The sequence below is a fragment of the Plecotus auritus genome, assembly GCF_963455305.1.
Source record: "Plecotus auritus genome assembly, chromosome: 1".
Classification (NCBI taxonomy): Eukaryota; Metazoa; Chordata; class Mammalia; order Chiroptera; family Vespertilionidae; genus Plecotus; species Plecotus auritus.
In genome coordinates this window covers 80,272,051-80,292,707 of record NC_137770.1, presented here as the reverse complement: position 1 = coordinate 80,292,707, position 20,657 = coordinate 80,272,051, and the positions used below count along the sequence as shown (strand labels likewise).

At 41.1% G+C, this 20,657-nt stretch overlaps 2 protein-coding genes across 7 annotated transcripts in view; one reads left to right on the top strand and one right to left on the bottom strand.

The window, feature by feature from the left end:
• SLC12A6 (solute carrier family 12 member 6) overlaps window positions 1-18,772 on the top strand; it is a 105,219-nt gene extending 86,447 nt beyond the window's left edge. For all 3 annotated transcript variants that reach the window (XM_080680423.1, XM_080680424.1, XM_080680425.1), the window contains 8 exons: window positions 1,128-1,296; window positions 8,470-8,665; window positions 9,253-9,422; window positions 12,907-13,038; window positions 13,615-13,722; window positions 13,932-14,116; window positions 14,516-14,649; window positions 15,752-18,772. In XM_080680423.1, coding sequence (XP_080536549.1) covers window positions 1,128-1,296; window positions 8,470-8,665; window positions 9,253-9,422; window positions 12,907-13,038; window positions 13,615-13,722; window positions 13,932-14,116; window positions 14,516-14,649; window positions 15,752-15,843 — 1,186 coding nt within the window. In that variant the 3' untranslated portion in view covers window positions 15,844-18,772. The remainder of the gene's footprint in view (window positions 1-1,127; window positions 1,297-8,469; window positions 8,666-9,252; window positions 9,423-12,906; window positions 13,039-13,614; window positions 13,723-13,931; window positions 14,117-14,515; window positions 14,650-15,751) is intronic.
• Window positions 17,543-20,657, bottom strand: part of EMC4 (ER membrane protein complex subunit 4) — a 26,890-nt gene continuing 23,775 nt past the window's right edge. For 2 of the 4 annotated variants that reach the window (XM_080680469.1, XM_080680470.1), the window contains 3 exons: window positions 19,985-20,138; window positions 19,521-19,681; window positions 18,750-19,007 (listed from right to left, as the gene is read on the bottom strand). In XM_080680469.1, the coding sequence (XP_080536595.1) occupies window positions 18,972-19,007; window positions 19,521-19,681; window positions 19,985-20,138 (351 nt within the window). In that variant the 3' untranslated portion in view covers window positions 18,750-18,971. Of the gene's footprint in view, window positions 19,008-19,520; window positions 19,682-19,984; window positions 20,139-20,657 lie in introns of all 4 variants that reach the window. The other 2 variants (XM_080680468.1, XM_080680471.1) reach the window with 2 other exon arrangements.

Sequence of the window (20,657 nt, the reverse complement as noted above, 5' to 3'; positions counted from 1 at the left end):
TGTTTCTAACTCTCTCTCCCTCTCCCTTCCTCTCTGTAAAAAATCAATAAAATATATATTTTTTTAAAAAAAGAAATATGAATTTAGAAGGCATAGGAGGCCAGGCGGAAAACCCTTCTCTAGTGGAAAGGCTTCACTGGGGCCCAGGACCTGTTAGCTTTTATTCAGTTTTAGAATACACATCTTGCCCTTAGTTAGGCAGGCAATCCGGTAGCAGACAGACTATCTTAAAGGTCAGTAAATATTAGTGAAGATTTACTTTGAGACTATTAGGTCAGGAATTGCTTGAGCCACCATTGTCTCGACAGAACAATTGGTGCATAGCTTTTAGCCCTTGCTAAAGCTTAAGGTTCATCAGCCTTTCAAGTCCCCTGTTACACTTTCATGATAGTGTAGACAATGGATAGCTTCCAGCACCTCAATAAAAAAGTTTTTAAAAATATAAATAAGCCGAAACCGGTTTGGCTCAGTGGATAGAGCGTCGGCCTGCAGACTGAAGGGTCCCAGGTTCGATTCCGGTCAAGGACATGTACCTTGGTTGCCGGCACATCCCCAGTGGGAGGTGTGCAGGAGGCAGCTGATTGATGTTTCTCTCTCATTGATGTTTCTAGCTCTCTATCCCTCTCCCTTCCTCTCTGTAAAAATATCAATAAAATATATATATATATATATATATATATATATATATATATATATATATATATAAAAGACCAAAAAAAATAAATAAAGGAAATTGAAAGAGCTTTAGTGGTGTTGGGCACATAGTTATACACAGAAATATGTGTGTCATTAATTACAGGATAAGGAAATTATGTGACTCAAGGAATTGATGTAATGGACCTGTTTTAAACTGTCCCAAATCCTTGCTTTCTGTATTCTTTTTTTCTTGTGATTTGTGATCTCAATTTCTACCATTTTTATTCTTCCTTGAAGATTGGTCAATTTGAGATAATACTGGAAGGATTCAAAATAACTCTACACTCTTATCATTTCTTCTAATCTCTTCCTTCTTTCAATAACATGTTTTATACAGATGCCCTGAATTAAGAAGTAGAACTGTCATTCTGTTCCCCTGACCCAAAGTGTTTTCTTGCCCTCATCCCCTTCCCCCTTGGATTTTTTTGCAGGCCTCAGTTGCTCGTATTACTGAAACTAGATGAAGATTTACACGTCAAGCATCCTCGCCTCCTCACCTTTGCTTCACAGCTTAAAGCAGGAAAGGGCCTCACTATTGTGGGCTCTGTCATTGTGGGGAACTTCCTGGAGAACTACGGTGAAGCTTTAGCTGCTGAACAGGTAAAAGCCAAGGTTTATTGACACTATGGAATTGTGCTTACAGTTTTGTGATGTTAAGTAGTAAGACCAAGTTATTCCCTTTCCTGAGTCATCTAGGAAATTTCCCTCTGAATGCTGGCTTTTGAACAGTCCTATTCTACCAGATAATAAGGTGAGCCAGAAGATAGTAATGTATTCTTTCTTTCTATTTAAAGCATTTCTAAACTATGAGATTATCAAGACTAAGCACTGTTTCCAGAAGACTCCAGACATTGACTAAGCCCTGTGAGAAGTCATGTAAATAAATAAATCTTTTCTTCAAAATATGGAGATGATTTTTTTAAGCTTGTGACAAGGAGCAGTGAGCAACTTTTCTTTCTCTTTACTAATCTATATGGTATCATGAACTACATTTCTTAGCTACTTCTAATTTGCTTACTTAAAATTCTCCCTGAAGAAGAAAATAGTTTTCACTCTAATATTTCTTATAAGTGATAGAACCAACCCTTTGTTTGGAGAAATTTTCAGTTACATTTCAAAATTTTTACTGGATTTTATTTTGGAATGCTTTGAACAACAACAACAAACTAGAAATGCTGGAAAAAATATTAGTCCAGAATGATGGTAAAAATAAATAAAAAGCACAGGATTGGAAATCAAGAGACCCTGTATAATATCCTAGCTACATTTCTAACTTAATCTGTTCCTTTGGGAATTCATATCCATTTTCCACATCATTATTTCCTTCACCTTTCCACCAAGAGGGTAGAGTAAAAGTAAATGAAATATCTCCAAATTGGCTTGAATAAAAGAATGGTAAAGCAAATACAGATGTCATCTATAATCACCATTAAAATATCAAAAAGAATATGGAAATAGGAGAGACAAAAAAGAAAATCCTAAAGCAAAACTGTATTATTAGAGCGTGACCAGCGTGACTCAGTGGTTGAGCATCAACCTATGAACCAGAAGGTCATGGTTTGATTCCCTGTCAAGGCACATGCCCAGGTTGCAGGCTCGATCCCCAATATGGGGCGTGCAGGAGGCAGCTGATCAGTTATTCTCTCTCATCATTGATGTTTCTATCTCTCCCTCTCCCTTCGTCTCTGAAATCAATATAAATATATTAAACAAAAAACCCCAAACTGAGTTATCAGATTAAATTTCTAGTAATATGAGTCAGGGCATGCCTGACTGAGGAAGGAAGTGTTATCAGGGAAATTGAGATATCCCTTTCCTTACTGAGTGCTTGGGGGTGGAGTCCTTACGATATCTCGAGAAAAAGAATTTTCTGAGACTCACACAGGAGGAGGAGGGATTTTTATTTGCATGGAATTACATCCCTGGGTTTCCAGTGTCCCATATCCCTTAATCTAGTCCTGGAAGAAGTGTAGCTGGGGACTCTAGAGCTAAAAGCAAAGCCAGTGTCCAGAATTTCTGTTCCATGTTAGCAGCAAGGTCCAGTTCAGCATCAGGCTAGTTATAGTCTACTAGTCCATTGTATGTGTGGGTGAATGTATGGGAGCCAAGAGAGCGAGCCCCCTACAAGGGTCCCAAGAGAAACCAAGAGCACAAGACTTCAAGAGAACGAATTCCTTTGTTCAGGGAATTAAGTGTCCCAAATTTTGCACCTTTGCAGTGCCATGCCTATTCTGGCCAGTGATTTGTTCCCAGGTATGACTGACAGAAAACTACCTCCCTTAGTCCCCCCAACTTTACTGGATATGTGTCTACCTCCCTCCCTCCCCCTGTTCAGTCCCTTCCCCCAGCATCTATAGGGAATAGACTAGTGGCTCTCTGGGAAGTGTAAAGCTTTAGTTTCCTGGTGAAGCTGCCCAAATGACATGTCTATTTCTATAATATTTGGCCTTCCCTTTGTTCCTTTCCTGTTATTAATAACTAGGTTAATTATATAGGTATCCTTCCTCCCTGAGAAAAAAGGAACCTCTTTGTATTCTTACAAAGGAGAAATAGACGAAGGTCTCTATCTTCTTGTAACTGCTTCATGCTCTCAGTGGGGTGTAGACCTGCCTGTCCTAAGGCTCAGAGGTTCTCCCTGTCTGACAGAGGAAGAAGGGAGCAAAAGGGAATGGAATCTTCATGTCAGGAAGGGAGATTTTGCAAATTCCAGGTCAGTCTTGTGTCCCTGAGGGTGACACAGTGATGTCCAGGAGGATGACACATTGGACAAGCTGGCATTCTGGTTGTATTCTAGAAATGACAAACTTGACAAGAAGATTAAAAGGCATAATCAAAAGTGAAGAGACTTAGAGTAACTAAAGGTCTAGTGAGTGGTAAAAACTCATGTGATAGGGAAAGAGTAACTTACAGTGTCCCCAGTTAGGTTGGAGGAGTGGCTTCCCTGGAGGCAGGTGTGTCACACCTGTCTGAAACTCTTTTGTCCACTTAAGTTAAGCTAAGGGAAATATTCTAGGATTTCCCCCATGAGAAACTGGGGCCTTTTCTGTTTGCACTGTTTGGGCAGAAAAGGGAAAACAGTTTCAAGCAAAGCTGCTAGACTGTCCATACTTCACTGATTCAATCATAAATCCAGACTGTTGAGTCTCATTTTTAGGATAAGGTGATGCAGATGGCTTCTACTGTGAGCAAGCAATCAGGTAAATTAGGATATAGACATACATTCTGTGAAAACAGAAGGAAACAAAACACAGAGGTTAATGTTCATAGCAAATCATAAACTAGTTGAGAAGCCTTCCAGATGTAAGGCTTTTGGTGGAATAGAATTACACAGTGACAGTCTGATAGTTTGTCTGCAAATAGAACATCCCTGGTGATGTCATCAGGTGCTGGCATACATAGACACAGCCTTAAAAAACAAAATTTTGAAGATAGTTAACTGCATTAGAGTCCACTATCTATAACTGAACATGATGATTTTCATTAAAACATAATTTTCCTCCCTAAGATTACCCTCATTTTCAGACAGGCTGTATCAAGGCCTGATTATTTGCATAAACAGAACAGCAATTCATCAAATCAATCACAGGCTTTTTCAAATTTGTTTTGCTGGAATTTTCACAAGGACTCTTTAGATTGACCTTTAGTGAGCAGTCGGCCCCTCCGAGTGGAGAGGCCAAGCCATAGTTGCCATCAGGCTTTGCCTGAAATATCTGTAGGTTTGGATCAAGTCCTCAAGTCCCTGAGGTGCCCAAAGGTGTCTTGAGGTTCTTTTCTTGTCATCTTTCAGGAAAGCAGCCTTCATTCCTTCCCTGGAAAGACTGCCATGAACCACATGACCAAATAAGATATTAGGCCATTGCTGCAAGTGGCCTTTGATTGGCTTCAATCAGCTTTGAGAGTCATTAAGGCATTCTGGTAACATTTAGAATCCAGGCATGTCTCTCTCAGACATGGCATTCCAGTCAAAGTCTGGTTAATAAGACCACATAATTTGGAGCTAGTCTTACTGGATTTATGCAAAGAAATGTATTGCCATGAACCACTCATTAAGAGTTGCCAAATTCTGGCACTGGCCTGTGTTTCTAAGTGGTTAGAGCATTTGCCCGCGCACCAAAGGATCTCACGTTCAGTTCTGGTCAAGGGCACGTTCCTATGTTGCAGGTTCACATGCCCCAGTCAGGGCTCATTTGAGAGGTAACCAATCAGTGTGTCTCTCTCACATTGATTTTTTTTTCTCTCCCCCACCCTTTCTTCCTTCTACTCTATCTCTGAAAAACAATGGGAAAAATAATCCTTGGGTGAGGATTAACAAACAAACAAACAAAAAAGAATTGCCAAATTCTGGAGGGATAAGGTAGGGAGAAAAAGCAAACACATTCCATACCTTTTAGAAACATAGTATTCTTCACTGGCAAATTCACTGATACTTTGAGACATACTTCCTTGGAGACAGGTATACAGCAAAACTCACTGATTTAGCAACTCATAGGTAAACTGAATTCAATTAATTGACTCAGATAGCTTAGGCTTAGATAAGATTTATTTCTCAGACTCTGCATTCCAACAGATGGTTCAAATAAGAATCCTTGGAGACCAGGTATTAGTATTTCAGAGGGAGAGAGTCTTCTTTGACAAATCCAGAATAAAATTCCATACCAGAGTAGTACTGTACTTGAGAAATAGAGACTGTATTACCATTTACTTCAGGGAAGAAAAAATGAAACCATCTTTCATCCCCTTTTATTCTCTTAAAAGGGGGAGATTCAATAGCTGAGGGAGGCATGGGGGTAGGTAATGACATTTTAGGCACCGTGAGGTCCCCTGGCAGTCCAATCTAAGCCTACTGGGGGGAACTGACATTTGCTCACAGTCCAAAGTCCCTTCCCATGCCTGAGATAGAGACCCTTCCCAAAACAGTAATGTAATTGTCCAGATGTGGGGTCTCTAACTCTACAGGGAAGATTCTGAATGCCTCTGACCTTACTGGAGGCTTTTACCCTTTACTGTCATAGTAGAAAAAGTCCAGCTCTTTTAACTTGCTTCTAATAGCTGGGCTAGCAATCTGGTGCTTTCTCATGTTTCTAACAGCCTCAGTCCTTTAAGAGGCTTGGCAGCATAAGGCAGTTTCCCTTAAGTCTGGCTGGTTAGAATTTAATACACCAGACCCTCAGCGCACCCCCTCCCCGCTCCCTGGCACACTGTCACGAGGTTCAGGGTGCTCACCCTAATTCTGCAGGCCTATTCCCAGATGGCGTTGAGTCACCTGCATGCACACACACTGTCCCAGTGAAGGAGAAAAGGCAGGGAGGTGAAGAAGGAAACCAAGCTGTGCCCACAGTAGCTGGTCACTGTGGCTGAGAGTCCTTCCCTCCTGCACACCACTGCAGGGGTTGGGGGTGAAGCAGTTGGGTGCTTTGACTAGGGAACTCGAAGTGTGCAGGGGCTAGAGGTAGAACTCAGAATCCCCAGCAATAATCTCAGCCGGCATCCACTGCTGGGCTTCCCTTACCCCTGTGCCTTGTACCTGAGAAATTCAGAGGGGAGGTAGGCAGTGGCCCTTTAAGCCCCAGGCTAGGGGCAAGGGTTTTTCTGGCCCCAGAGTAAATTTTAAAGTAGCTCATTTGTTTTTTCCTGGCACCCATCTGCATATTGCCCCGGGGTGTTTCCAATAGTCTGAGTCCTGTGGAGTGGGAACGAATGCGGAGAGGTGGAGAGAGAGAAGGCCTGCAAAGTGGGAGGAGAACTTGGGCTCTAGGAATTAACTTTGTGGCAACATAGGATTGCTGGCCGCTCCCAGGGCTTAAAGAAGCTGGGGTTTGTCGTTGTTGTTGTTGTTTAGCTGGGAGCTGGCCTTGAGCCCGTTTCTCCACAGACCCTGGGGCTCAGTAGGGAGCAATAGCTCTATAGCAACCTGCAAAGGCATTTCCAGTGGCTGTGCTTTCCTAGGCCACGCCGTCTGATTCTAGGCTGCTAAATAGTGCTTGGTGCACCTGAACCAGCAGCACCAGAGGCAGTGGAGGGCTGAGATAAGGAAATGGACCAACACTAGAGAGTGAGAGTTAAATGGGTGATAAAACCCCCCAGCTTAAGGAGAGGAGGTTTCATCTCACCGCAATCCAGTTCAGGTTTTCGTCCTTCCCAGTGCGGGCCAGATGCAGGCCCGAATAGCTACAGGCACTGTCAGATTCTATTTCTTCTGCTATTTCACTCTGCGAGTGCTGGTTTGGAGGCCACGAGGAGTGGGAAGGAAAAGAGAGATGCTTTCCATACCTTAATCTTATTGAGTCCCATCTGGGTCACCATTCTGTTATCGGGGAAGTTGAGGTATTCCTTTCCCAACTGGGGGTGGCATCCTTAAAGTATCTCAAGAAAAAGAATTTTCTGAGACTCACACTGGAGGATGAGTGATTTTTATTTGCATGGAATTACATCCCTGGGTTTCCAGTGTCCCATATCCCTAATCTAGTCCTGGAAGAAGTGTAGCTGGGCACTCTAGAGCTAAAAGCAAAGCCAGTGTCCAGAGTTCCATGTTGCAGCCAGGTCCAGTTCGGCATCAGGCTAGTTACAGTCTATTAGTGCATTGTGTGTGCGGGCGAATGTATGGGAGCCCCCTACAACAAGGGTCCCAAGAGAGCCAAGAACACAAGATTACAGGAGAGCAAGTTCCTTTGTTCAAGGAATTAAGTAGCCCATATTTTGCACCCTTGCAGCGGCCACACCTGTTCTGGCTAGTAATCTGTTCTCAGGTGTGACTGACATACATGTTCTTTCTCTAGTTACCCCTAGCTTTACTGGGTATGCCTCTACCTCCCCCCTTTCCAGTCTCTTCCTCCTTGATCTGTTCGGAGTAGACTGGTGGCTCCCTGGGGAGTTGTAAAGCTTTAGCTTCATGGTGAAGCTGCCCAAATGACATGTCTGTAATATTTGGCCTTCCTTTTGTTCCTTTCCTGTTATTAATAACTAGGTTAATAATAACAGTATCAGAAGGAGATCTGTTCACACTGATTCCGGTCAATTAGGAAAGAATATTGACTATTCATTTTGTGAAGATCCCTATTCTTAATATTTTAGGTATGTTACAAAGAAAAAACAGAATAGAAAGAAAGCCAGAGGACCTACATAGAGAACCACCTATATATACAGGGTGTCCCAAGAAAATGTATACATACTTAAATGGCTGATAGCTCAATTTTGAAAATGAAATGTATTTTAATAAACACTGCCTTTATAATTATTTAAAGTGTGCGTATACATTTTGGGGGAACACCCTATATATAGTAAGCACTTAGAAAGTGAAAAAGACAGCGCTGGCCAGGTGTCTCAGTTGGTTGGGGCATTGTTCCATACACCAAAATGTTACAGGTTCAATTCCTGGTCAGGACATATACATAGGTAGCAGGTTCAATCCCCAGTTAGAGCATGTGCAGCAGGCAACAGATCTCTCTCTCTCTCTCTCTCTCTCTCTCTCTCTCTCTCTCTCTCCCTCTCTCCCTCTCTCCCTCTCTCCCTCTCTCTCCCTCTTTCTTCCTCCCTCCCTACTTACCTTCCTCTCTCTCTGAAGTCAATAAACATATCCTCTGCTGGGGATAAAAAAAAATGAAAAAGACAAAAGATCATGAAATTTCATTGGGATAATGTTAACTTTTTGGACTTTTCTATAGGAGATATTATCTTAGGCAGAGTTTGGAAAGAGGAATAGAATTAGAGACAGAATAAAAAATTAAAAGGTCCAGGATGAAGCAATTCAATGTTGAAGTTCTGTCTCTCTTGCAGACCATAAAGCACCTAATGGAGGCAGAGAAAGTGAAAGGATTCTGCCAGCTGGTGGTGGCTGCCAAGCTGAAAGAGGGTATTTCCCACCTCATCCAGTCCTGTGGCCTTGGAGGCATGAAGCACAATACGGTGGTGATGGGATGGCCTAATAGCTGGCGCCAGAGTGAAGATTCTCGATCTTGGAAGACTTTTATTGGTACAAAACACTTCGTATACTATACCAAGGGCCCAAATAGGGCAGATAGTTAAATCCCTGTTTCCCTAACCCCAACCCCTAGCTTCGTTAATAGAGGCTATGCCATTGCTGAAACATGCTCTTATAAGGACACCTTAATAACTACTGGTAATGATAACCTTATTCTACTCATCCCCTCCTAGCTTTACATTATATTCATGAATTATTTATCTCTGTCAAGTCTTATGTTAGCAATTATCTCTGAAATTGACATATTTGTGAGTCCCATATTGACATTCTCAGTGCTGGCCAGATGCAGGAATTGGAAGGGTTGCCCTCAGCTTCAAAATCTCCCAAATTCACATATCCCCCCTTAGAAATGTAGTAAATAGAAAATATTTGATAATGTACATCACAGTATAAAATCTAATTGTTAGCTTTTTAGTTTTTTCACAGTGGTTTTCGTATTTGTGGTATACCTACTATGTAAATAGGACACCTTGCTCAAAGAAATGTAGAAACCTTATCCTTGCTTTGCTGCCGTGGTGGGAAGCAGGGCAACCCTAAGGTTCTTCCCTGCTTATCCTGATTCTCTTTTCTCTCCCTAGGCACAGTTCGAGTGACAACTGCTGCCCATCTGGCCCTGCTAGTGGCGAAAAACATCTCGTTCTTTCCCAGCAACGTGGAGCAATTTTCTGAGGGCAACATTGACGTGTGGTGGATTGTGCATGATGGGGGGATGCTCATGTTGTTACCATTCCTACTTAAACAGTACAAGGTATTTTAGACATCTTTTTAAAAAGTCTTCCTCCCTTAACTTCTGTCCCATTTATTAGGTAAGTTCTTCCTCTTCGTTTATATAGTGTTAGGGCTTAGAATCAGAAGAGTTGGGGATTATTCTTGGCTCTCCAGTTTCAACCTTATGAGAAATATTTTCTTTGTAGTTGATATTTACCTATCTCTAAATGAAATCCTGTAAATTTATAGTTATATATGATGTCTTGGAAAAAAACACTAACAAGTAAACATATTTTTTTCCTTTCGTATTTTTATTTTATTTTATTGATTTCAGAGAGGAAGGAAGGGGGAGAGAGAGAAGCATCAGTGATGAGAGGGAATCATTGATCGGCTGTCTCCTGCATGCTCCCCCACTAGGGATCAAGCCCGCAACCCAGGCATGTGCCCTGGCCAGGAATCAAACCCTGACCTCCTGGTTCATGGGTCGACACTTATTCACTGAGTCACACCGGCCTGGCTAAACTCATTCTTTAAAAAAAAAAAAAAGACCAAGGTCTTTCGAATTTGGAAAAGCAAGGGTAAACTTGCATGTTTGTGTGTCAATTAAACTGAAATTTAAAATATAGTCTGTAAGCATGGTGTCAATATGCTCTCTGAATAAAGCACCCTCTTAATGTATCACACGCCATCTTTTTTTTTTTTTTTTTTTTTTTTTAATAAATCTTTATTGTTCAGATTATTACAGGTGTTCCTCTTTTTTCCCCCTTAGCTCCCCTCCACCTGATTCCCCACCCCACCCCATGCCCTTACCCACCGCCACTGTCTTCATCCATAGGTGTAAGCTTTTTGTCCAGTCTCTTCCCGCACCCCTCACATCCCCTCCCCCCTGAGAATTGTCAGTCCACTCCCTTTCTATGTCCCTGATTCTATTATATTCACCAGTCCATTCTGTTCTTCAGATTTTTTATTCACTTGATTTTTAGATTCACTTGTTGGTAGGTATGTATTTGATGTCATTTTGTTGTTCATAATTTTTATCTTTACCTTTTTCTTCTTCTTCCTCTTCTTAAAGAACACCCTTCAGCATTTCATGTAATCCTGGTTTGGTGGTGATGAACTCCTTCAGCTTTTTCTTGTCTGTGAAGCTCTTTATCTGACCTTCAACTCTGAATGATAGCTTTGCTGGGCAGAGTAATCTTGGTTGTAGGTTCTTGCTGTTCATCACTTTGAATATTTGTTGCCACTCCCTTCTGGCTTGCATAGTTTCTGCCGAGAAATCAGCTGACAGTCGTATGGGTGCTCCCTTGTAGGTAACTAACCGTTTTTCTCTTGCTGCTTTCAAGATTCTCTCTTTGTCTTTTGCTCTTGGCATTTTAATTATGATGTGTCTTGGTGTGGTCCTCTTTGGATTCCTCTTGTATGGGGTTCTGTGCGCTTCCTGAACTTGTAAGTCTATTTCTTTCACCAGGTGGGGGAAGTTTTCAGTCATTATTTCTTCTAATAGGTTTTCAATATTTTGCTCTCTCTCTTCTTCTGGCACCCCAAAAATTCGGATGTTGGTACGCTTAAAGTTGTCCCAGAGGCTCCTTACACTATCTTCATATTTTTGGATTTTTTCTTTTTGTTTTTCTGGTTGGGTGTTTTTTGTTTCCTCATATTTCAGATCTTTGGTTTGATTCTTGGGGTACGTTGATCTACAGTTGAGTTTCGGTATATTCTTTATTTCAGACAGTGTATGCTTAATTTCTGACTGGTCCTTTTCCATTTTTTTGGCATTCTCATTAAGGTCCTTGAAGGTCTCATCAAGTTTCTCGGCAGTTTTTAGAAGATTCTTGAGTAACCTTATAAATGTGGTTCTGAACACTATGTCGTCCATTAGTTTGCTTTCCTCCATTTCTCTCATTCGTGACATGTTTCTTTGTCTCCGCATTTTGCTGCTTCCCTGTGTTGATGGAGTGGCTTTGTGTGGTAGGAGACCTATAGGGGCCAGTAGCTCAGCCTCCCCAATCACCTGAGGTGGACGCCTTTGGTACACCCCTTTGTGGGCTGCGTGCAAAGTCTTGGTGTAGTTAAGCCTTGATTGCTGTTGGTACACTGGGAGGAATTGACCTCCAGGCCAATTGGCTGTGAGGACCCGCTGTGTCTATAATGGAAGAACTGCTGCGCTGGAGACACGCTTATGGTGCAGGGCTTGTTTCAGTGGGGCTTTCGTGCTCACTGAGTCTGCCTCTTGAATGTATCACTTATGGATGTGAGGAGTTGAAATCTGGTGTCTCACACTGACCACTAGGTTCACTGGCTTCTGGATCTCCAATGGGGTGCAGATCAGCTACTGTCTGAGGCCACCCAGCAGGAGCTACAGCAAGAACTACAGTTTTCTCCTCTTTGCTTGGGGTTTGGAGGTTTTGGAGCTGTCTGACCTGGGCTGCAAGTTTGCTAGGTTAAGCTGCGATAGGGCAGGCCATTCATATGCTAAAGCTGCTGCTTGGAGCTTGGGTGGGTTCATAGATTGTGCAGGGCGGGATCTCAGGGCGTGACTAGGCTAGGGCGTGGCAAACAGCGATGGCTGCCAGTAAGCCGGCTCTGCGGCTCCGACCCTGTCCCCGCGTCCCGCGCCCCAGCACAATAAACAATTGTTCCTGCGCGTAGCCCTGCAAGCAAGCCTCCCTCACTTTCCGACCCCACGGCAGACAGTCCAGCTTCTCCCTGTAGGAGTTTGGGTCCCCCGTGTCTCCCCAGAAACGAGTTCGGAGTAATCGGGAGCTTATCTCCCTTCGGGTTGAAAACAGCAGCGCTTTCAGTCACCCGTCACCAGCCCAATTCGCGCGTCTCCGTACCTCAGCTTTTCAGCGCTTGTGCACCCCTCAATGCTGTTTGTTCTTTCCTTCTAGTTGTAGAACTTCCACTCAGCCAGCTTTCCCGTGGTTCTGGGTGATAGACGTTCTGTCTTTTAGTTGTAGTTTTGAAATTGTTGTGCGAGGCAGCAGTTTAGGTGCTTACCTATGCCGCCATCTTGGTTTCTCCTCACACGCCATCTTTTCCTTTTTTGCCAGGTGTTTTCTTGTTATGAAATTAAGAACTGCTTAAAACAGTCCTAACCAGGTGGCTCAGTTGGTTGGAGCATCGTTCCATACACCAAAAGGTTGTGGGTTTTATTCCCAGTCAGGACACATATACCTAGGTTGTGGGTTCAGTCCCCAGTGGGGCACATTCTGGAGACAACTGATCAATATTTCTCTCATATCGCTGTTTCTCTCTCCCCCTTTCTCTCTCTCTAAAAATCAATAAAAACATATCCTTGGGTTAGGATTAAAAAAAAAAAAAAAAAGACCTGCTTAAAACAGTATTTAATGTGTTTCTTGTCAAACTTTTGCCCTAGTACAATAATATTGCAAGTAGGAAGCTAGGAATCAATACCCTGATACTCTAGTAAGATGTTCTAGGCAATAGTGCCTTGTGTTGTAAGAAATGTCACTTTTGCCTTCTTACATAAAATTTTCTATGTGCGTACGGTCCTTTATCAGGTGTGGCGAAAATGCAGCATACGGATCTTCACAGTAGCCCAGCTAGAGGACAACAGTATTCAGATGAAGAAGGACCTGGCCACCTTCCTGTATCACCTGCGCATTGAGGCAGAGGTGGAAGTGGTGGAGATGGTGAGAAAGCTGAGTGTGAGACCAAAGAAACCACCCTTCACCCACCCCTATCCTGTCTTCCTAGTACCTTCTCTGATTGGGAATTCTTTAGCTGCAAATGTGGATTAATCCTTTAGTTCCAACACAACCCTAATATATATATTGATCTAAATAAGTAGAATGTGTATGTGATGTGTTTGGTGGTTTTTAAATTTTTTTCTTTTTTGTTACATAGCCCTGATATTTCTGTCAGATTCCTGTCTGCTTAATATAATTTCATTAAGATTTCATCCATGTATTCATCCTAAAATCAAGCTTAAAAAACACACAACCTAGCAGTATTAAAAAAAAGATTAGTTTGTGTTTTGTGTTTTAAGGAAACATGTAATGGTTAGATTATGACAGGATTCTCAGGGCTTCTGGATTTGATCTATGATCCACAATGTCGTGTTTATGTGGCTCAATGACTAAATAAAGTAGGAGTGAAACTTTGGTCGACATTGTGATACTTTGGTTTAATTTTGTGAGTGAAGATGAAATGGTGGTTCATCCTGCTTTCTCCTTTGTGTTTCTTGCCCACTCTGATATATGTGGCAGCACGACAGTGACATATCAGCTTACACCTATGAACGTACTCTGATGATGGAGCAAAGGTCCCAGATGCTCCGGCACATGCGACTCTCCAAAACAGAGAGGGACAGAGAGGTGAGACCTTGATGCATTAATCTAATCCTGCCTATGAAATCTGTCACTGAAAGGAATGATACCATATTGTTTTTATGAGATGAAAAATTCTTTTCTTCTCACTTTATCAGTTATCCCACTCTAGTCACATTATTGGTTCAAAATAATTGAAAGATGAAGCATGAGGGAAAATTGGGTATAGCGTCAGAGCTGTGTTGGGACTTCCGCAGGCACAGTTGGTGAAAGACCGGAATTCAATGCTACGACTGACCAGCATTGGCTCTGATGAGGATGAAGAGACAGAAACCTATCAGGAGAAGGTGCACATGACTTGGACGAAAGACAAGTACATGGCATCCCGGGGGCAAAGGGCCAAGTCAATGGAAGGATTCCAGGACCTGCTTAACATGCGTCCGTAAGTTTTCCAGCTCACAAGCTTATCACATAACAGTATCCTAATCAGGACCACAGATGTGCCTTTGCCAGGATATACAAGATGGAATCTGTTCATCTTACCCCAAATGCAGCCATCTCTCTGTTGTTTGCCTATGCTTACCAACTACCAATTAACACTGTACACAAGGTAACCATCCTTCTTCTTTATACCGTATTCCTGGTATAAACAAGCAAACATAGAATGAGAAAACCCAAGGTGTTAATATTATAAGGAAGTCATTTTGTTCATTACATCATTCATACTCAAAGCAAAAAAGCTCTATATCTCAAGTTTTTTAAGGTTGTTGATGATATGCCTCGTTTTCTGTTTGCCTTAACCACCTCTCTGTCTCCCCCGTCTTCCCCTTTCCCACTGCAGGGACCAGTCCAATGTGAGGCGGATGCATACAGCAGTGAAGCTCAATGAGGTCATAGTTAACAAGTCCCATGAAGCAAAGTTGGTTTTGTTGAATATGCCAGGGCCACCCCGAAACCCTGAGGGTGATGAAAACTGTATCCTTTCCAAGAGTGGAGCTACCAGTAGGGAAAATATTAGTTTGCTTTTTATTTTTATATTTTTATTGATTTCAGAGAGGAAGGAGATAGAAACATCAATGATGAGAATCATTGATTGGCTGCTTCCTGCTTGCCCCCCACTGGGGATAGAGCCCCAGACCCAAGCATGTGCCCTGACTGGAAATCAAACCATGACCTCCTGAGCCACACTGGCCGGGCTTAGCTTGCTTTTTAGATGTGACTACTTGGCCGCTATGAGTGATTGTTCCTGCCAAAATTTTCCTCTTGAAGAGGCTTTTAAAAGTCTTACTAGACAATCTTACAAAGCAGTGAGATTAATCTTCTTTTAAGGAGTTGGGGTTATATGTTCTCTCTGAACCCTAAAGAGACTTTTTTTAGGTGGTATATTTGCAACATTACTTCTAATATTGTGTATGGAACCCTCTCTGACAATCCCAGGACAGAATACCCATATCCTTTCTCCTTTTCAGGCTCTCGCCACTTGCAAAGCCTCTTTCTTTTGGGTGGCAGTAGGGGAGAATCAGCTGAAGTGGACCCTCCTCTGAGGGGGAAAAAAGAGATAAAGGGAAAAAAAACCAGGAAGTTTTTGAGACCGCTTCAGTACTGTAATGGTGACACCTGACCCATTCCCACCAGTATCATTAAGGAAGAGATTTTTTAAAAAGGAAAAAAGAGCTGGCAGAAAAATTCTACTTGAGTAACTTCACTTAGAAAACTTGTGTTCTCTCTAGAAATCTTAACGAGCTGCCCTGTTGTGGCTTTTCCTTTTTTGGCTTATTTTGCTACATAATATATTATACAATACTTGTGTGTTTTCCCTATTTTTAAAAAATATTTAGAAAAAAAAATCTAACAAGTGGAAAAGTCTTATATTATATATGCAAAGGGACCAGATCCCTGGATTAATTCACAGGGTGAAATTGAATTACAAAGTACAGTCTTCCAATTCTGAGTATGCAATTATTAACACAAGCATGTTGATTTTTTTAGCTTTCTAATCAGATAAACTCTGATTATCATGGTATAGGTTGTAAAGTGTGCTCTTCTTCTGCCTTTGTCTCCTTGACAAATTCTGAAGACATGGAGTTCCTAGAAGTGCTCACCGAGGGACTAGAGCGAGTCCTCCTTGTCCGAGGTGGTGGCAGTGAAGTGATCACCATTTATTCGTAATTTCCTCCTGAATGACTCTGCTTGGCTTTATGTTTCCTAAAAGGCTTCTATCCTCCATGAGTGCCAGCTCTTCACTACCAGTCCCACCAACTAGAGGCCTGTGTCCTATACACATCATCTGAATGAATCCTTGACAAGCTGAGCCTCAAGTACTTGTGCAAAAATGTAACAACAGTTCTGCTCTTTGCTCCCATATGATCTGCCCCCTTATAGAAGCAAATATTCCCTCAACATTAGAAAAATGATCAATTACTAAAGACATGGCTATACCAGTTGAAGGCAAGTTAGAATTAACAAGCTAACTAATAAAATGAATTGTCAGAAGGCATACCAGAAATGCAACTGAAGACAAAAAGCAAGTACATATCTAGCATTAAAGATGAGTCTCAGAAATCATGGTTCAACAGAGAAAAAAAAGTCATCATTCTAAGGAATTCAAGGCCAAGTGTATGAGGACCTAACATCCTGGTGAACATAACCTATGGCAAGCCAAGATGAAAAACTTTTTTAGCTAATTTTCTTGAGTGTATCCACTGCTCTGCAGGACTCTAATTTTATATCAGGGTACTGATATACAAAATCTGAAATATGGCTGCAGCTTCTACTTCATCCTCCAAAACAAGATTTCCCCCAAAAAGCAGTGTATGTACACATACTGGGTTGTTGAATATTTCAGCTGTTTGTTTTCAAACCCCACTCTGTGATTAAGATTGTAATGTAGGCAGTGTTAACATGGAAAGTTTTAAACAGTGGAGTAAAAATTATTTCTTTCAGGTTCTTTTCAAATGGCCAAATTAAGGAAATTCTAAGATAGCTATTAAGATTTACTGAAATATAATCTGGTTACCTATGTGACATGGGCAAACATACAAGCTATTTTCTAAGAAATACAGATAATGATGTACACTGACCAATAGGTTCACCTTTCCTTCTCTCTTTTATGTCCTCTGGGTTAGCAGAACGGGTCAAAAATCATAGGAACAAACACTAGGAAGCTTGGCTAAAATTCTTTCCTAAAAGGTTTCTATCTTTTCAAGGGGAAATCCAGCAATGGAATTGGAAGTTCTAGAGCCATATTCCTTCAGTAGTGCCAAAGTTATTGAGATGCTGCTACTCGCTTATCTAGTTCACTAAGATGGCATACATTGGCATTGGCCTATCCAAGTAACTTCTTTCACTAAGAAACCTGTGGACTCATTCTAAAGCCATAGTGAAGACTTGAGGCACTCACCTAAATGCCAATTATGTGCATTTTCCTTTCCATTTTAATTCTTCATTCTGACTGCAGAAACATGGCTCTAAACTAGGAGACTGTCCAAGCCAATAGTCTTCTGCTATTTCAGTTTTGCTTTAAAAGCTTTAAGTATGTTACGGAAATACTTATGCAAGCTTAGCTTATTTGCTAATTTATTGATCACAAAAACACCTTTTTTTCAAGCATAACAAAATTATTCTGGGTGACTAAATGGTAATTTCAAATATATGAGGATAGGTTATTTAGAAAAACTGTTTGCCTATACTTGTGGCTTTAGAATTTCACTTTATTGATCAATAGTGGCACTTTTTTGATTACCCATTAGGATATGGAGCAAGCTGACCTAGGTACCAGCAGACTATTCATTTGACCTTTACAGAGAAAACCCTTCACTATGACTTAAAAAAATTGAGTCATTTCAATGTATTCCTTTTAATTTTCTTTCAACCTTCAGGCGCAGTCATGGCAGCAAAGCAGACAGAATTTTTGTCTTTTACTCTGCTCCTTCCTGCAGAGGGTAGAAACATTATTTACTGCTTCCATTGCAACACTCCATTGTTTAGTTGAGTCCAGCAGTAGGACACGTTCCCCAGGATTCAAAATATTGAAGATCCATGCTCTAAAAGTCTGCCGGTCCAGGAATTCCTCTACATTTACACACACCTTCTGGCTAAAGTGATATTTATATATATTTCCATATAGAAAAAATATGGGCAGAAGTTAAGGTTAGTTTTAAAAGCATTTTGTGGTTAAAGCTCTATAAGAATCTTTTAAAGGGATAAGGGAATTCATGGCTATTAATATAGCCACTACTTCAGCCCCTAAATACAAAATCAGTTACGTGGGGAAATCGTTATTAGGCCAGATTTAAACTCATCTCTATCTAGAGCATTTCATGTCTCTGTGTTGCCTATGTTGTTTGTCTACAAAGTATCTTGTCTCTTTTAATCACTGCAAATAAAGCAATACCGAAAACTTAACGAGAATGCACCTTAGGGGAAGGGGTTTTGTTTCAAGGAAGAGAAAGAAAAGACCTCCTCCTGCCTTTTGAATAAGATCCAACTTTTAAGTCTTAGCTATGACTTTACCAGGGCAGGTTATGATAACATACATTTTCCAATTGCTGGCCCTCTGTCTTCTATAGCTTTCTTAAAAGCTGAAGTTTGAACTGCAGCATCTGCTTGACAGGTAGCAGGTTCCTCTTGGCAGGGGAAAGATGCCTACTTTGTAACTTCCATTGCCTCAGATTCCTGTGGCCCCAACGATTCCTCCAATCCTCATTCCCCCTAAATGTATTAAAAATCCATTGTGGATATTAAAGTAGCAATTTACTGTAAGCATATTTATGTGTTTTTTTGTCTGGTTTATTTTTCTTTTCATCATGTATAATCAGGATCCAGCATTAGTTTCTCACACCTTCCACAAGTGTCTCCAACAGAAGTTTTATGTCCCAGCTTATGTTAAATAGAAGTGAAATATTAAGGAAAACAGATTTAATAGAAACCTATATAATTTTTTTAAAGCATTGTTCTTGACCATTTAATTTATTGAAAGGAGATGCTGCTGTGGTTTTTGGTTTAGCAGCAACTATTCTTTTGTTTACATAGTTATGGTTTTGTTGTTTTGCTCTATACTGAAAACATAAATAAAGTTTTCTACATTATTTTCAGTCAAGGGTTGTGGCACCGTTTCTTTGTGTTTGTAGTGATATATACATTATCTTTCTAGGATGTCTGGAAAAAAGGGTGCTTTCGGTTCTTTTCAGCACGAGTGATAATGTTAGGGGTGACTATGCTAAGGAGTCGTCACTGGGGGTAAAGAAGGTTGTAAATGAGATCCAAATACATAATCACCAGGCGCTTCTTTCTCAGGCTCACAAAAGCAGTCCACCACCACTGAACTCCATCCTCTGAAACAAGAAAGAATAGGTGAGTGGGAATGAGCACTGAAATAACTTCCTGAATCAAGTACTTAATACTTTACTCACAAGTTATTTTATCCTTAAAAAATAACTTCCAGATTCCTAATGGATCTTATTTCTTAAGAAATGAGCTCTAGCCCTGGCTGGCATTGCTCAGTGATTAGAGTATGAGCCCCACACACCGAAGGGTCAAGGGTTCAATTCCCGGTCAAGGGCATGTACCTGGGTTGCAAGTTCAATCCCTGGCCCAGGTCAGGGCACATGCAGGAGGCAACCTATCAATGTGTCTCTCTCACATCAATGTTTTTCTCTCTCTGTGTTTCTCTCTCTTTCTCCCCCTCCCCCCCCCCCACCTCCCCGATCTATCCTCCCTTTCATTCTCTCTTGGGTGAAGATTAAAAAGGAAATGTACTCTACCAATTCTAATCCCCTACATCAAATGGATCAGCTATTTACTGTCCATTACAACTGGCCCCAAAGTTAACTTTTCTTCTGCCTTACCTCAGGAGGTTCAATGAAGGCTAACCAGTCTGATGCATGTGTAGGCAACAGTCCCATGGACTGGCACTTATAAACAGCCAATGCCAAACCCATGAGATTTCCAATGAGATACACCAAACCCTGAAGGAACTTCTGGCTTGAACTTTCTAGCATCTTGAAAGCTGTTGGGATAACAAAGTGCCAAAACAACTTTTTTTAAAATTATGGATCAGGCACATTAATTAAGATATAAATAATACACACCAGCCCACAGTAAAATAGCAAATAGAACTATTAAGGTGAACAAAATCCATGATAAGCTCTGTTTTCCCCTCCATGTTACCACCACTACCATCACTGTCCTGCGCACACCCTCTCTGCTACTAGCCAAGAGCCATGCAAAGATTTCCAATATGGGTTTTGCCTAAGTATTTACCTTTAATTCTTACAACTTTTGTAAGGGTTATTAGTTCAAGAATACTTACTGGCTGAAATGGCCATAAGTGCCTGAATGGGTCGCCAAGCCATCATACACACCATCATAGTAGGAAAGATGGAGATAGTATTGCCTGCCATGTACATGATGAAGAGGTTCATGGGAATCTGTTTGAGGGGACCCAAGGCAATGTCCCAACAGCGCTAAAACAAAAGACACAATTTTAACCTCTGAGCACTACCCTCAGTCCCACATTTACTGTATCACTGATGTTAAAGTCAAATGAACACAATTTTCAATTTTGTGCATCTGAGCTGACACCTCAATTTCACCACCTCTGGCCGCCACCACATCACCACAGGAAGCCTGCTCTTCCACTAAAGACACATCTTCCATCCTCATTATGTCATGTTTTTCCCTATAGGTTTTTCAGTAACTCAAAGAACCCAAGTTATACAAAGCATGTTCTTTGATTACCATGCAATCAAGCTAGAATTCAATAACAAATAGATAACCAAAAATCCATTATGAGTTGAAATTAACAAATGTACTCTAAATAATTCATAAATCAAAGAAATAATGAAAAATATAAATATTTTTTAACTGATCAAAATACATTTTAACACCTGTGGAACATAGCTAGAACTCTGAGAAATTTATAGCTTTAAATACAGATTAGAACACTAAAAATAAAGTAAGCATCTATTTCAATAAGTTAGAAA